Below are 15,775 nucleotides of genomic sequence, written 5' to 3' on the forward strand. Positions count from 1 at the left end.
TTAAATTATTAAATGAGTTGTGAATAACAGAGCTGAGAGTTTATACTGTGCATTCTCTAAAGGAGCTGAGGGAGCTGCTCAGATGGCTGCTTGTGTTTCCTTGAGCTCTTCCTCACCAGCTCGGACAGTGAGGACTGCTCAGATGACTTGCTCTTCTCCATCCTATATACCCAGCTCCTTTCTAAGGTTTCTTTCTTACTGACTTTCTCTTGACTCTTTAGTTTGGATTGCTATTTATCACTATTGCTCCTTTTAATTTTTTTATTCTTCTCTTCCTTGTACTGTTAGTTTCCACCCTGTTTTCCTTTGTACTGTGAAATACACAAGTCTTTTTTAGACATCACAAGCCTGTCAGAAGGTTTGAGTCTCCTTCCCTGGAAACCATTCACATTGTGTAAATATATGTATATAAAAGCATAGACCCTTCTGGTTGTATTCATTTGGTACTTTGGTCTTAAGAGTTGTTGTTCCACCATTAGAGGGGTGGTAGTGGTTATGGTGGAGTGAAAAAATGTGGGGGCTTCCCCTCTGGTTCCTCAGCTCTCTTGAAAAAGGAGTATTAGGAGGCTGAATTCTAAATAGCTGAATTTTTGTGTGTTAATATGTCAAAAGTACTTGTATGGCAAATTACTCAAAAAACTGTGTGCATTATAACACTTTTTAAAAAATGTTCACTAATACTGTATCTTTAATAATTTTCATAAATTTTTAGAGAGAGCAAAACTAAAAAGATACTGAGTGGTTTATTTGAAAGAGTAAAATCTGTTGCATTATCTCCTTTTTACTGCCTTGAGTTCTATATCTGTTTGCCTTTATACACAGTCATATTTTTCTCTGGATTGTCACATTCTCTCTGCTTCACCATGGTCTTCCACACCGCCTTTTCATGGAAAGTTGCAACAAAATAGTACAGAGAAGTCCCATATACCCTTGGCCCAGTTGTCCATAATTTTTGTAACACATATTCCTATAGTATAATAGCAAAATCAGGAAGTTGACATTGGCACAGTTCACACACCTTATTCAAATATCATCAGTTTTATAGATACTTATTTGTGTGTATGTACATAGTTCTGTGCATACGCAGTTTTATCATGCATGGATTCATGTAGCTATAACCATAATTAAGATAAAGAACTGTTCCATCACAAAGATCCTTCATGCTACTCCTTAGTATTCATACCCACTCTCCTCTTCATTTTATTAACTTATTCACTGGCTATTCTTTGTATCATGTGACATTGTGATTAAAAAAGATTGGCATTATGTTTTGGAGGATGTCTGTCTATTTTTACCTTTTTCCACATTGTACTATAACCATTTGCAATAAGCCTGATAGTATTTAAAACTTCAGTTCATTTTGTGCACTATAGAATCATAGACTCTCAAAGTTATATAATCCAGCATCTCCTCCCACTACTTAACCCCCCAAAAAATGAAACTAAAAATTTCATGTGAAGCAACTCTGGACATTTATGTATTAACCTATGAATTTCCCTAATAACCAGGACCTCTTCTCAACCTGCCCTCTACTACCTGGTATACTTTGGTGTTAGATTACCTATGTGTTAACCTTTGCTAGATTATATTGCACTAAGAAACAGCCCAAAATATGAGTGGTTTATTTATTGCTCACATTATAGGTTCCCTAGTAGCCAGCTATGGTTCTACTCCACGATTCTTTTTCATTTCAGGATCCAGGCTGAAGGAGCACCCCCTATTTGTGACATACTGTTCTCTTGGCAGAGAGAAAAGAGCAAGAGCTGGTGGAAACACACAATAGCTCTTAAAGCTTCTACTTGGAACTGGAACGTTCTCATATTTCATTGGCCAAAGTAAGTCACATGGCCAAGTCAACATTAGGGTGCCCACAGAGAGATGCTGCAAGTCACATGGCAACAGGCAGGGATGTTAATACTCTTGTAAGAGGAGAATAAATGATTGAGAGTTACCGTACAACCTACCAGACCTTAGGATAGTATAACTTTTTCAAATAACTTTTTTCTTAGTAAAATTTATTATACTTTACTTGATTTTTCTTACTGAAAATAGCAGGGTTTTTTTTGTTTGTTTGGTTGGTTGGTTTTCATTGCATTAGTTAGGATATTGGTTCAAGCCAAAAACAGTAACTTAAACAAGAGAGAATTTATCTCCCTCAAGTAACTGTCTAAGTAAGTAACGTTAAGTGGTATAGGGCTGATACGACAGCTTCATGATAGTGTCAGAGACCTAGGCCCTTTTCCCCTATTGCTCTTTTATTCTCAGCCATGTTTTCCATCTGTCAGTTTGGGTAACTGCTCCATGTTTCACCACCATATCTGCATTCTGTCCAGCTCGAAGAAGGGCTGGAAGGTAGAGGGCATTCTCCTTCCTGTAAGTGCAGGACCTGGAAGTTGGACACATTATTTCCTTTCACATTCCATTGAGGAAAACTGGGATTGCAAGAGAGACTGAGAAATGTAGCTTAAGCTAGGTCTCCACATGTCCAGGTAAAGCTTAGGGGTATTATTACTAAAGAAAGAAGAGAAGGGAACAATTAGCCATCTCTGTTTAATTCTGTTTAATTTAATTCATACAAAACCTATGAAGAATAGATATTAGCACTTTACAAATGAGAAGGCAAGTCTTTCAGAGAGGTGAGATAAGTTGCTCAAGATCGTACACTTAAGAAGTAGTGGAATGGACTATGAATCCAGGTCTATCCATTACCAAAATGTGAGTGATTTTTTTTGGTGGTGGTTGTTTTGTTTTTTCCAAACTATGTTGGCTTTCTCTTATTTACAGGCACTTAACATTTTTTTCAGACTAGTAATAAATAGCTATCGACTCTTTAGAAGGAATTTTTCTTACATTTATGAATATTTTACTTTGTGACAACTGATAAAAGCTTATAATAGCCAATGAATCAATAAATGCCTTTAAATTATAATAATTTTAGAATTTTTAAAAGTCAGATTTTGATTTTGATAACTTTAAAAGTTTTCCTTTAGAAATCAATCTAGTTGCTAAAAATTCATATGTGATTTTTGATTTCTGATTTTTGGATTTTTACATTTTTTTCCAAATTGAAAATAGTTTTATTGTTTTGTTCTAATTTGTTCTAAGAGTAGGAAGTGCTTATTATACAAAATTTTTTCAGAAAGCACAGAGCAGTATAAAGAAGACTGTAAAAATCATTTATAATTCCACTATCCAGAAAAATCAGTTACTATTTTAGCTATGCCTTTCAAATTTTTTTTCTCTATGCACTCACTATATGTGTTGTGTATGTGTGATTTTCTTTTATCTAAAATTTTATTGTTTTAGTAAAAAAAAAAGTCAGTTTTACCAAGATACACCAAACACACTCTTTGGTCATCTTGCTTGATGAATGAATTGGCAAGTTTGATGGCTTTTTCCATTCTCATTTAGCTGTGTCGTATTAGTGTAGTTAATAAGCACAGGATGTACTTTAGAATACTTAGTGAGCTAATGCCATCTCAGATGTTTTTATATAGTAGTCAATGAGTCTGTAATGTGATGATTAATAAGGTACAGTCTGGAGTTAAGAATTTTTTTTACTACTTATGAATTTTTTTCTGGGTAATAAAATTCAACTGAATTATTTTTAAAAATTAACTCTTTGTTATTGATGGAATGTATTTCATTTGCTTTCTGTAGCAAAGTATTTATACCCTTGTCTGTGAATAGGGTGAATATATAATTTTTTATTCAAATGGGGACATATTTGAGAATGAAAGGGACATTATAAATAGAGTTTTATATGTTTTTTGAAATATTTATTTTTTATCATCAAAATGGTTTTGTTACATTGCTAGATAAGTAAAAAATGGTTCTGTTTTCAAAATTAAAATTTTCTGCAGTATTTGTTCTGTATTACAACAAAATAAAGTCTACATGGATTATAAGAATATTTAAAAACACAAGCAGAATAATAATTCTTGGTAATAATGATAGTTTTGTCAGCTTCTCAGCCATATCTGTCTCTAATATTATGTCACAAATACTTTACTGAGCGTCTTTATTTTCCAATGTAATTTAACTAGTTTTAATTTTTTCATAAATTTTATAAATTTCTCAAAGTTACATTTTACAACTTGTGATTGGTAATGCTTACAGTTAACTCTTCTCTGTAACCAGTAATATTTTTAATTGCTAATATACTCTTTAGATGTTGTGATGTACCTGGCTAACTCAGGAAAAATTGTGCTAAATGGAGAATATTATTAGTTCTAATTTTTTCTTATTGAAAATTATAAATTAGCCTCAATATTTTCACAGGCATTGTCTTTTTGCCTCTTAAAGGTACTCTTTGACAAATTTTTAATAAGACAAATCTTGTCATATATAAGTTGCCCTTTTTTTTATAATTTTGCATGTTCCACTAAATTTACCTGCTGCAAAATTATAAGCTTTCTGTACCTTTATTTCATTCCAGTACAGAATATAAATTTATTAATATAATCCTGTTAAAAATAGGAAGACTCTTTTGATAGAACTTCTAGAATTCATTACAAGTATAATGACAGAATTTCAAAGTTAAATCTTGTATACTATTTGAGGTCTCATGATTTAATTTGTTCAGTCCTTCCCTTGCTTTTTAGGAATATGTTTCAATGTCTTGGAAGACTTTCTTTCTAATAATTGGTATTTGCTAAAATCTTTAATAGCTGATTTTTTTTTAAATCTTTATTCATTGAACTTTAAGATTTCCCACTGATTTTTAACAATATGCAGCCAATCTTCAGAGGACTTGTTTTAAAAAAGATTCAATACTGAAAAACTTAGGTTGGATTTATAAAGTCAGTCTTTCAAAGATTCCAGCCCTTAAAAACTGATGACATGTTGCAAGTAGAGCACACATATTGCCATGTTGAAGTGCTTTTTTGTTTTCCGTACTATTTTTATCCTTGAAATTTTAACTGTGGATATATGAAATTTTGATATTTGCAGCTGACTCATTAACAGTGGTGCCACTAGAGCTTCATGATAAATAGAAATAGCCTCAAAAGTTTTATGCAATAATTGTCTATCCATTTTCTAGAGAAATGAAAATTTAGTACTTAATTTTGTATTAAACATACAGTTTCTTCTCTTTAGCACATTGCTCCTGAAAGGCTTTATTGGATAATAAGAAAAAAATTGTCAAACAACAAAATAAACAGTTGTAGGATTATACCCTGCAATAAACGACAACCACAAAACCACCTCAAGAGTTTTTAGACTGTTGACTCCTCACAGATACTTCATTAACGCCTAACCTGTAATTTCTCACTTACTTAGCCAGCTGGTGGCCTGGTGCATTTTGCAGGTCATTGCACATGTCACTGACTAGCACACCACATAGCCCCAGGAGCACCAGTGTCAAAGTACTTCTTCCATTGTCTTGAAAGGTTATAAGGAGTTAGTTGTCCATGGTTGCTTGTGTCTGAGGATACCTTTTGGTGAGTCATTCATGTGATATCCTTGAAAAGATGTTAGTTATGTTTTACCTGTGAAGAATCAGGTAAAAGGTGGAATTATCACTTGTCCTCTGTACGATTTTGTCGCTTGTTCAAGTAGTTAGAGCACTTACACACTACTAGCTGATACCTTGGCCAGAAGTAAGATGTATACAGTAGAAGTGTGCTAAATTCATCTTGGTCTATGTTAATGTAGTGATTAATAATAGTAGTTCATTTAAGAAAATAAGAAATCTGTGTTAAGTGGTACACTGGATGGGATGTTGAGACAATGGATTGTACTCTGCTGAGCAAACCAAGGCATTGGGAAACAGCATGGTGTTGTGAAAGAGCATTGAGCTTAGAGTGGGACAGACGTGCATTTACATCCAGGCTCTGCCGTTAAAAGCTTGGACAAGTAACCTCGTTGAGACTAGGTGTTAGGGTTCTTCAGAGAAACAGAACGAAACAGGATAGATATACACACTGACTGATTAATTTTAAGGGATTGGCTCATGTGATTGTAAAGGCTGACAGCTCCTAAATCCTCATGGCAGGCTGGAGACCCAGGGAAGAGTTGATGTTGCATTTGAGTCTGAAGGCATTCTGGAGGCAGAATTCCTTCTTCCTCAGGGGACCTCAGTCTTTTCTCTCGTTGGGCTTTCACCTCGTTGGATGAGGCCTACCCACATTATGGAGAGTAATCTGCTTTACTCAAAGTTTATTGATTTAAATGTTAATCAGATCTGAAAAAAATACCTTTACAGTAATATCTAGACTGGTGTTTGACCACTCAGTACCATAGCCTAGCCAAATTGACACATAAAATTAACCTTCACAATAGATTTCCTTATTTGAATACTGGGATGATAATATATGGCTCACAAGGTTTAGTGTGGTAGTATTTATAAAGCACTTAGTATAATGTGTTCTCCAAGGAGTCATTCAGTCATAAGACTGTAGGCCCAACCTTGATGTTTGAAGATTTTTTTTCCCGGTTTAACTTTGTATTTCTAACTAAGCCTCCCCTGCCCCTCATCTACTGAATAAGACCTGTCAAATATGTCTTAAATTTTTTTCTTCAAACCATACCCTTCCTTTTTTGCTATTGCTAGTGTTCAGGTCTTCTGTAGGGCCATTAAAATTGCTTCCTAAGTGGTCCTCTACATTCCATCCTACTTTTCCTCTTCAAGTATGAATAACCACTTAGAGCTAATACTAAGTTAATAGCTCTTGAATCTGTCCCCTTTTCCATCCTTATTTTCTTTACTTTGACCATGGCAGATGAAGCCCTTCACAGATTGTCTTCTGCAACACTTCACAGTCTTATCTCTAATCCTTATCACCATTCAGAACTCCTTACTGTTCTTTCCAAACATAACTGAGCTTTCTGTTCATTGTATGCGTTAATGCATGCTGTTAACTCTGTATAGAATCGTCATCTCCCTTTCTCCATACCTCAAATTTCTGCACTTATGTCACCCTCATGAAGCCTTCCTGGACTCTCTTCCTAGTTCCAGAACATTCTTACTCTTTCATGAGGTGAACCTGAGCCTTCAAACATTGATACTGCTAAGCTGCCTTTCAGATGAAATAATATATCTGTTTATTAGCTGACGAAGGAACCCTTTGAACTGTCGTATGAATTGAATGGCGCTCCCTATCTACAACCATTTCAGATCTGATGATATCATCTTTTTGAACATTAAGTTTATATATTCATTTGATTGTTTTATCAAAGTGAGTTTTGAATTGTATTCATTGGTACCTTGGACACTTGGGTAGAGGATGTGTGCTTAAGGCTTTGTGCTTTTCAGCTGATCTTTAACCAAATTATTTCATATCTAATTTATTATATACTGTGTTTCTGAGTAAAATTTTACATGAAGAAGAGTTCTGATGTCAAAAATAATTTTAAAATTCTTGTTTTATTTCTTATCTACCTGATTCTTAGTAATCAATATGGCTGTCTATTCACTTTCCCCTTCCTTGCTCCTAAAAAGAAAGAAAACCAAACCTTTTGAAATCAAGGATATTTTAATCATATTCATTTTTGTTTCTCATGTCTGTTGAATGAATGCAAAAGTATTAATGGAATGGTTGTTAAATAGCATTTAATTTCTAATTATTTATTTATTTTAGTTATCAAGTGGGAATCCTCTATATGAAAAATACTATAGACAGGTAAGATTTTTTTTTTTGTCTTCCTAGCTTAAGCATAAAATATATGATCAACTCTTCATTGTATACATTCAGATTACCAGTCAGTTGAATAAATTTGACATTTCTTGTTTTCATTTTCTTGTGCTTTAACCTCCTGCTTTGATTAATGCTTTTGACAAGCTCTCAGAAAAATGAAGGAAACATAATTAAGCCCACTTAATTGTCTTAAATATCTATCTTAAAAATCCATGTAGCATTAGATCTATTCTTCCAGATATAAACATCCAAATTAATTTATAAGCTAAACATAAATGACTTTTATGTTTTTAAGATTTATTAAAATTTAATTTTTATGAAATTAAAACCATAACTCTTATACAAATATAAAATAAACATGTATCAATGATTTTATTCAAGTCATTAATTATTGGGAGGACCAGTAGGATGTAAAAATGGGAATATGAGTTATAGAAATTTATATGCTCCATCAGAGGAAATTCATTTCATTGGTATGGACAGGAATCATTTGCATTGCTATCAGTTTTCTATGATTTAAACTCTATCCCTACATAGTGTAAAATAGCCTAATTGATAGAAAGCCAAAAATGCATACCATAGATCAGATAATCTGAGAGCATAGACAGTTTTATATGCCCATTTCCAAATACCAGATTATTTTTCTTAACAATCTCTTCACCTTGTGATCATGATTACAGAAGAGACTGGTCTTACTACATTTGAACTGGCTATCTACATAGTTGCAGCAAGTGTTAATGAACCATTATAGGTCCTTGGGTGTGACTTGCAAATCTAGAGCCATAACCTTATTATTTAATAACTTCTAAGGCCAGATAATTAATTTCTGTTGGAAATTTCTAAATAATATCAGGTTGTACTTTTTTAAGCCTCTGTTATTTATTCCTCTGTTTTAAGGCTGGGATCCAAACTTCAGAAATTCTCCCCTTCATATTTTACCTGCAGTACATATAAATTTGAGTGAATTTATCTCAACTTGAGGATTCCCATATCTGTTAAGTTTCCTAGCCTACTAAGTGACCTTGCTTTACTACTTGAGAGACTGGGACTTACAAACAAGGTTGCAACCCAGTCTTCTTGGGGGTGCTCTGTAGACCTTGGCTCTACATGTCAATCCTTGATCCTTAATAGCAGCTTGTTCTATCTGAATAAAATAGGATTCTCAATATATGCCTTATATTCTCAAATATGGCCTTGTTTTTGTACAATTAGTTTACTCAACTGTATCCCGATTAAAAGGAGAAGAAATTGTTATTTAACTTACTTATTAACTATAGTGCCATAGAAAGTAAAAACCTTCAGTTAAAGGATTTGTTTTTGATTTCTGAAGGGTCAGTGAGAATCATACCATTGAAAACTCTTTCATTGAGCTTACAAAAGCAGAACCTACTAAACTGAGGGTTAAAATAAGAAGAAAAGAAAGGGCTTTTCCACATATCCATTAGAAAATAGAATATTAAAAACAATATCAACATTATTCTCTGTAAATAATCATAATTGAATTTTCCTTAACACTTCATTCAGTTCTATGTAATTAATTCTTTTTTTTTTAATTTTTAGTTTTGGGGGAGCAGTAATTAGGTTTATTTATTTATTTTATAGAGGAGGTACTGGAGATTGAACCCAGGACCTCATGCATGCTAAGTATGCACTCTGCCATTTGAGCTATACCCTTCCGCCCATAATTAATTCTTGTTCCCCTGCATCTTGGATCAGGAGTCTGCTTTCATGAGATATATCTACTTCTGGAATGCAGAATCTGGAATTCTGACTTAGACAACTTTTAGATTGTACTGATAGACTAAGTGTTGTCAGCCTAGAATTCTTTACCCAAAAATCTGTATTTTGAAGTGTTAATAGTTCAGAGTAGGGGCGAGGGTATATAGCTCAGTGGTAGAGTGTGTGCTCATGCATGAGGTCCTGGGTTCAATCCCCAGTACCTCCATTAAAAAATAATAATAAAATAAGCAAATAAACCCAATCCCCTCCCCCCCCCCCAAAAGAAAATACTGGGCTTTAAAAAGAAAAAAAATACAGAAAAAAAAGAACAAGAAAAATTAAAAAGTTTTTTAAAAAACGTTCCAAGAGGCTCTGAAGCTCTTTCTTTGTTGAAGGCACAGGTTCTGGCTTGTAGCTTAGTCAAGCCAGTCAAGCCTTTAGTCAAGCATCAGAGTACAACAGAAACTGCCTGTAGATGACAAAGACTTTCTTTTACTATAGTAACCAAAAGAATGGAAAACAGTAAAATTCTTCATTAGAATATAGTACATAAATATTTTGTAAGAATTTAATCACCATTTCCCCTGAATGCCTCTATTCTTTGGCTGTGTGGGCACAGGTGTTCCTTTTTTCTCCCACCCTGGTCAGGGAGTGAGCAAAGAAAAGGAGTTCTGGAGAATTCTAGAGGCAGATTTCCCACCCCTTTTTGTACTTCCTTATTACCCCAAATTTGGATTGGGCGATTCTTTTTTGCTGAATGCCTGATTTATCCAGTGTTCTAGCACTCGAAAGAAAGGAGTTCTCTTTTGCTTCTTTGCTGGGATTGATCTGTCTGGAATGCTTTGTATATGTTTATAGCAAACTTAATCTTTTAACCAAAGTGGAAAAACAGCTACCTCACAAATATCCTAGTATTGCGTTACTGTTCCCATGACATTTTAAACTTTACTTTTCATTTTTACAAATAGAACTTTAGGAAATCTCTACAGAAGTGAGAGTCATTATTTTTTTGAACTGTTTTTCTGTTCTTGGTAACTTCATTCTGTCTTGAAGGAAAGTCCCCATCACTTAAAATGATGTGTTTTCCTTAATGTGCTTTAGGAACTTAACGGTTTTTTAAATGTTTCTTTATAATGGGACCGCTGCTGGTTTTAGAGCTGATATTGCTTTGATTTTTTTCAAAAAGTGTTGCAGTTTCTTAAGAGTAAGTGTAAAAGCAGAAGTTAATTACTTAAAGATATTTGGGGGGAAAAAAATAACTGTGCAACTATTCACATTTGTCAGAAGACCTCTCCAGGAATTGCTGCCTTTTTCCTCCTATTGCCATTTGTTTATTGGAATGTAAATGGCAACTATAGAGGACTTGGAGTCAGAAGACAGGTGTTAATGTTATGACTCCACTAATTTGTTCTGCTTCCTCTGAGCTTCAGTTTTATCATTTGTGTAATGGGCATGATTAAAAAAAAACAAAACTTTGTAAATTGCCAGACCTGTCTAGATGGTACTCTTCTCATATGGCTCTCCACATATATTCCGTGGCCTTTGTTAGTCAAAGAATTCCTTTTCCTTTTTTGAAAAAGTCAGTTCCCAAATCACTAGGAGGAAGGCAGTTAAATAATAATTTTTTTCTTTATGTTTGTTGTCAGCTTATGGTTTGTATCTTTTCAGGTTGATACAGGCAATACCGGAAGGGTATTGGCTTCTGATGCTGCTGCGTTCCTAAAAAAATCAGGACTTCCAGACTTGATACTTGGAAAGGTAATATTTATTCATTATAACTAGGTTATAATGAATATTTAATAGTGTACATAAATTGGATGCAAATTCAGAAAAATACCATCAAGAAACTTGGCTGTTAGAATTCAGTTGTAGAAGCAGTTACAGTAATGCAATGGAGGGAATTTGTTGAGTAGTGATTTACCCTCTTGAGAAATAAGGTGTTTCTCAGATTTTTAAAAAATAAATTACTTTTTAACAGGATGAAATTAGGAAGTAATAGTACATTTGGGTATTTTTGGGAGAAATATGCACCTTGCCACCCACTCAGAATTGGCTCTATCCCTACTTCCTCTGTTGCAACTGTTTCTAACTGTTTAATATGTGGTAAACAGAGTAGCGGATGAGAGGCTTAGGAAAGAGCATAGAGAGGTGGAAAGTCCCTCTCTTGGCATGATCTCCTTGCAAATCCTTGTACATGATATTGATATGTATTCAAACCTTAAAAAAATCATTATTAATAATTCAATTATTCATAAATAAACATCATTTCAATTTAACTCATAAGGAAGAATATCATCTTAATAAGGATCTAAAATCAAAGTAGTGGCCTCTAGTAGAAAAAGTACTGGACTTGGAGTTAGAACCAGGGTTAATGAAAAAAAAAAGCATTGGACTACAAGTTGGAACCTGGGTTTCAGTTCTTTCCCTGATGCCTTGAAAGTTCTTGAGTAAATCGCTTAACCTCCCTGGATCTTAGTATCTTTGTGTACGGTTATACTACATGACCTTTAAGATTTCTTTCCATTTTTAATTCTGTGATTCTTAAATCTGAGTACCAAAGAGCATGAGGTTATAAATTGCAGGAATTTAATTTATCTTTAAGATGATTTTTGTTTAAAATATAGATTGATACTTTTTTTTTTCCTGAATTTCAGATCTGGGATTTAGCTGACACAGATGGCAAAGGTATCCTGAACAAACAAGTAAGATTCAGAGATTGATATGATACATTTTTGATTGATTCAGAGTAAAGAATAGCCAGCAATTTTTTGTATTTTTAAACTAAGAATTGGTTTTTACAAAAATTAGGGTTTTGCAATGGCAGGTATTATAACAATGAAAATATTTCCAATCAGTACACATTAAACTTCCTAATTCCCAAATGTTAGTGTTAGTTTGGTGACATTAGTTCTCCTAGAATGTTTTAGTCTGTTTGGGCTGCTAACAGAATACCACGGACTGGTTGGCTTATAAACAGCAGAAATTTATTACTTATAGTTCTGGAAGCTGGAAGTCTGAAATCAGGGTGCCAGCACGATCCTAGTGAGGGCTTTCTTCTTGGTTGCAGACTTTTGTTTATCCTCACATGACAGAACATACTAGCTGTTTCTCTGAACCCTCTTGTAAAGCACTAATCCCATTCACAAGGTCCCCATCCTAATGGCTTAAATTCTTCCCAAAGGCCCTACCTCCTAATACCATTATTTTGGGGAGTTAAGATTTCAGTATATGAATTTTGGGGGGACACATTCAAACAGCATTGTGGGATTCACTTTTCTTAGTTATGCAGGGAGACTTCGCCCTTTGTATCTTATTAATTAAATTTCTTATTGTACAAGCTTATAAATAAAAGTGGATTTTATTCGTTATATGTGTTAAGATGGTATTGCCTCATACGTTTGAAGAGAAGCTCTTCGCTAATCAAACCTGAGTCCAGTGTATTCTGGTCTAGGTCTTAACTCTGATGTATAAATCAAAACATGGTTTATAGGTCTAAAGTAAACTTTATGTGAAAGTGGTTATGGCAGTTGGACACAATCAGAGTAATTTAAAGTTCTGTTTGTTGGGGATGGATTTCAGAATTCTACAGGATTAAATTCAAAGCATGCTACATGCTAATACATTAGCTGAGCACTGCTACTTAAAGCTAATTTCCCCCTATGAGGATAGCTGAAGCAGACTCAGAAAAGGGATGAGAAAAATTAGATGAGGGGTCAGAATACACAGTTTCTTAACTGAGATTTCAGGGCTAGATTGCAGTCTCCATTGAAGCCTCTGGGCAGAAAGGTGAGTTTGGTACACTGGAGACATGGGAAAACTAAATTCATATGGGCATCCAGCGTGTTCTGTACTCAGGCAGCAAATAATTGTTGGGTACCTGTTTTGAGCGAGAGTTTAGAAATACAGAGGTGAATGTGATGGGATATGGTGCCTGTCTTCATGAGCTTACGGTAAAATAAATTCTTCACTGCTATTCCTGGACTTTGGATGTTGAGTTTGAATTGTCTTTGTTATAGCCAGGCAGCTGGATTTATGGGTCTGCAGTTAAACTTTGATGTTTGCATTGGAGAAATAGATTTTTGAATTAAAATATGAAATTAAAAAAATACTTACTGAGTTTCTGTGTGCCAAAAAATGACAGGAGGTGTTTTCTTCCTATAGTGGTTTTTATTTTTGTTCCTTATAATACATTGCAAGGTAGATATTAGCCCCCCTTTTAAAGAGTTTTTCTTTTTAAAACTTTCCCAAGGCCTCACAACCAGTAGCAGAAATAGAATTTAATGCAGGACTATTTCCCTTCAGAGCCCATCCATGAGAGTGGATCTGTTTACCCAAGAGCAGTTGAATCTCATGTAGAATGAGAAGAGAAAAGGGGTTAATGTTGGAATAGTTAGAATATCAGCATTTAAAGGTTGGAGGAGGCATTGACTGCAACAAAAGATACTTGAAAGGTCAGAGGAGAACTAGGAGAACTTTATGAAGCTATGCTGGTAGAGGAGCATTTCAGAGAGGATCATATTGTCCAGGTTGCCAAAAGAGCAAGTAGGATGAGGCTTTTTTTTTTTTTTTTTTAAGAATACTGTATTTGATAGCTAGGAAGTTATTTGTGACATAGGAAGTAGTTTCTCCAGCTAATGTGGGAGTTGAAGTCAGATTGCACAAGTTTCTGTGCATTAACTGTGAATTAACTGAGAAAGGGAGATCTTGAAGTAGAATTTTTTCAGGAAATTTTAGAGTGAAGGCAAGGTATTGTATAAACAGACAGCCTGTAAGTTTCTACAGGAATATGTTAAGAATTGGGTAAGAAGGTTTTAAGTGAGAACAGGAGATTTGAGAAAAGGAGTAAAGGGTTGATTGCATCAGCATCTGTATTAGAGTATGAACAAGTTGCAAGTAATCATAACTGGAGCGAAGGCTTTTGTTATGCCTGTTGTCAGAGTTGATTATAACTCAACACAACTGAAAACTAGTTGCTTCAGCATCTTTACATTCATTAATTTTTGACTGAGGCTTCAAATGCCAACAACCCAAGGAACTTTGGGAGAGATTACAAATATTTTGATGCCAAGCAGTTATATAATTGTTTTAGATGTTGTATAGTTATTCTTTGAGATCTTCTGGAATAGCAATAATTGAGTCACCTGACTGATTGATCTAGTTCAAAATTTATAATCTTAAATCCAGGCATGACTTTTGGTGACATTTTATTTATTTTCTTCTAGGTGTTATTTTCTTCTGGGCTTTTTTCCCCCCAGGATTCCCTTTCTCACTTAAATAAAACTATAAGGAAGAAATTATATTTATCATTTAGGTGTAACTGACATACAGCACTGTATGCTTTTGTAGGGGGGAATTAGGTTTTATTCATTTATTTTTTAATAGAGATACTGGGGATTGAACCCAGGACCTTGTGCTTGCTAGGCACACGCTGTACCCCTGAGCTAAACCCTCCCCCCCCAAAATCATTTCTTGACATCATTAAATATTCTTTGAAGAATGATTATTAATTTTGTATAATCTCCAGTAATTGTGTGTGTCAGTTTATTTTCCTATTTATATTATTTTTTTGCTATTTATAATGTTAGGAACATCTTTGTACATAGATCTGTTTTCAATTTTAGAGCAAGTGGTTTTTCAAGCAAATTTGCTTTTATAGTCAGTGCTACGTAAAAGTAATTGTGAATTGTTTTATATTTTCAGATTCAACATATGTGTGTAGATGGATGGATGGATGAATGGATAGATAGATAATGCTCTTAACATTCATACTTTTCTTTCTCAGGAATTCTTTGTTGCTTTGCGTCTTGTGGCATGTGCCCAGAATGGATTGGAGGTTTCACTGAGTAGTTTGAACCTGGCTGTTCCTCCACCAAGATTTGTAAGAAATGCTCTTGAATTTAAATTGTAATTAGTTTAAAAAATTTTTACCACATGATTTGAAAATTAAAATTTACTATATTAAAAAAATTTTCCCCAACTTATGTCACTCTTCCTGATTTTCTTTCTTAATGGTTACTGCTCTTATTAGTTTCTTGTGTGTCTTCCAGAGTTTTTATATATGTATATAAAGAAATATAAATACCTGTTTCCTCAGTTTACATTAATTGTAGCATACTATACACACAGTTCTATACCTTTTTGAATAACTTAGTATGTTTTAGAGATCTTTACATAAAATCTTCCTCATTATTTTTTATAGCTGCATAGTAATTCCTTGCTTCTATTTACCATTATTTAATTTCCTATTGATAGATTTTAGCTTGTTTCTAGTCTTTTATTATTTAAAAAAATGCTGCCATGAATAGTAATCTTGAATCTATGTCATTTTGCATGTGCAGAAATATATTTATACGTGTAAATTCTCAGAAGTAGAATTGATGTTTCAAAAGTTTGTGCTTTGTAATTTTCACATGTAA

At 33.9% G+C, this 15,775-nt stretch overlaps 1 protein-coding gene across 3 annotated transcripts in view; it reads left to right on the forward strand.

Moving 5' to 3' along the window:
* Positions 1-15,775, forward strand: part of EPS15 (epidermal growth factor receptor pathway substrate 15) — a 122,962-nt gene that overhangs the window by 21,168 nt on the left and 86,019 nt on the right. For all 3 annotated transcript variants that reach the window (XM_031465112.2, XM_064493592.1, XM_064493594.1), the window contains exons 2-5: positions 7,584-7,625; positions 11,028-11,117; positions 12,014-12,061; positions 15,142-15,237. In XM_031465112.2, the coding sequence (XP_031320972.1) occupies positions 7,584-7,625; positions 11,028-11,117; positions 12,014-12,061; positions 15,142-15,237 (276 nt within the window). The remainder of the gene's footprint in view (positions 1-7,583; positions 7,626-11,027; positions 11,118-12,013; positions 12,062-15,141; positions 15,238-15,775) is intronic.

The sequence above is a fragment of the Camelus dromedarius genome, chromosome 14, assembly GCF_036321535.1.
Source record: "Camelus dromedarius isolate mCamDro1 chromosome 14, mCamDro1.pat, whole genome shotgun sequence".
NCBI classification, from domain to species: domain Eukaryota; kingdom Metazoa; phylum Chordata; class Mammalia; order Artiodactyla; family Camelidae; genus Camelus; species Camelus dromedarius.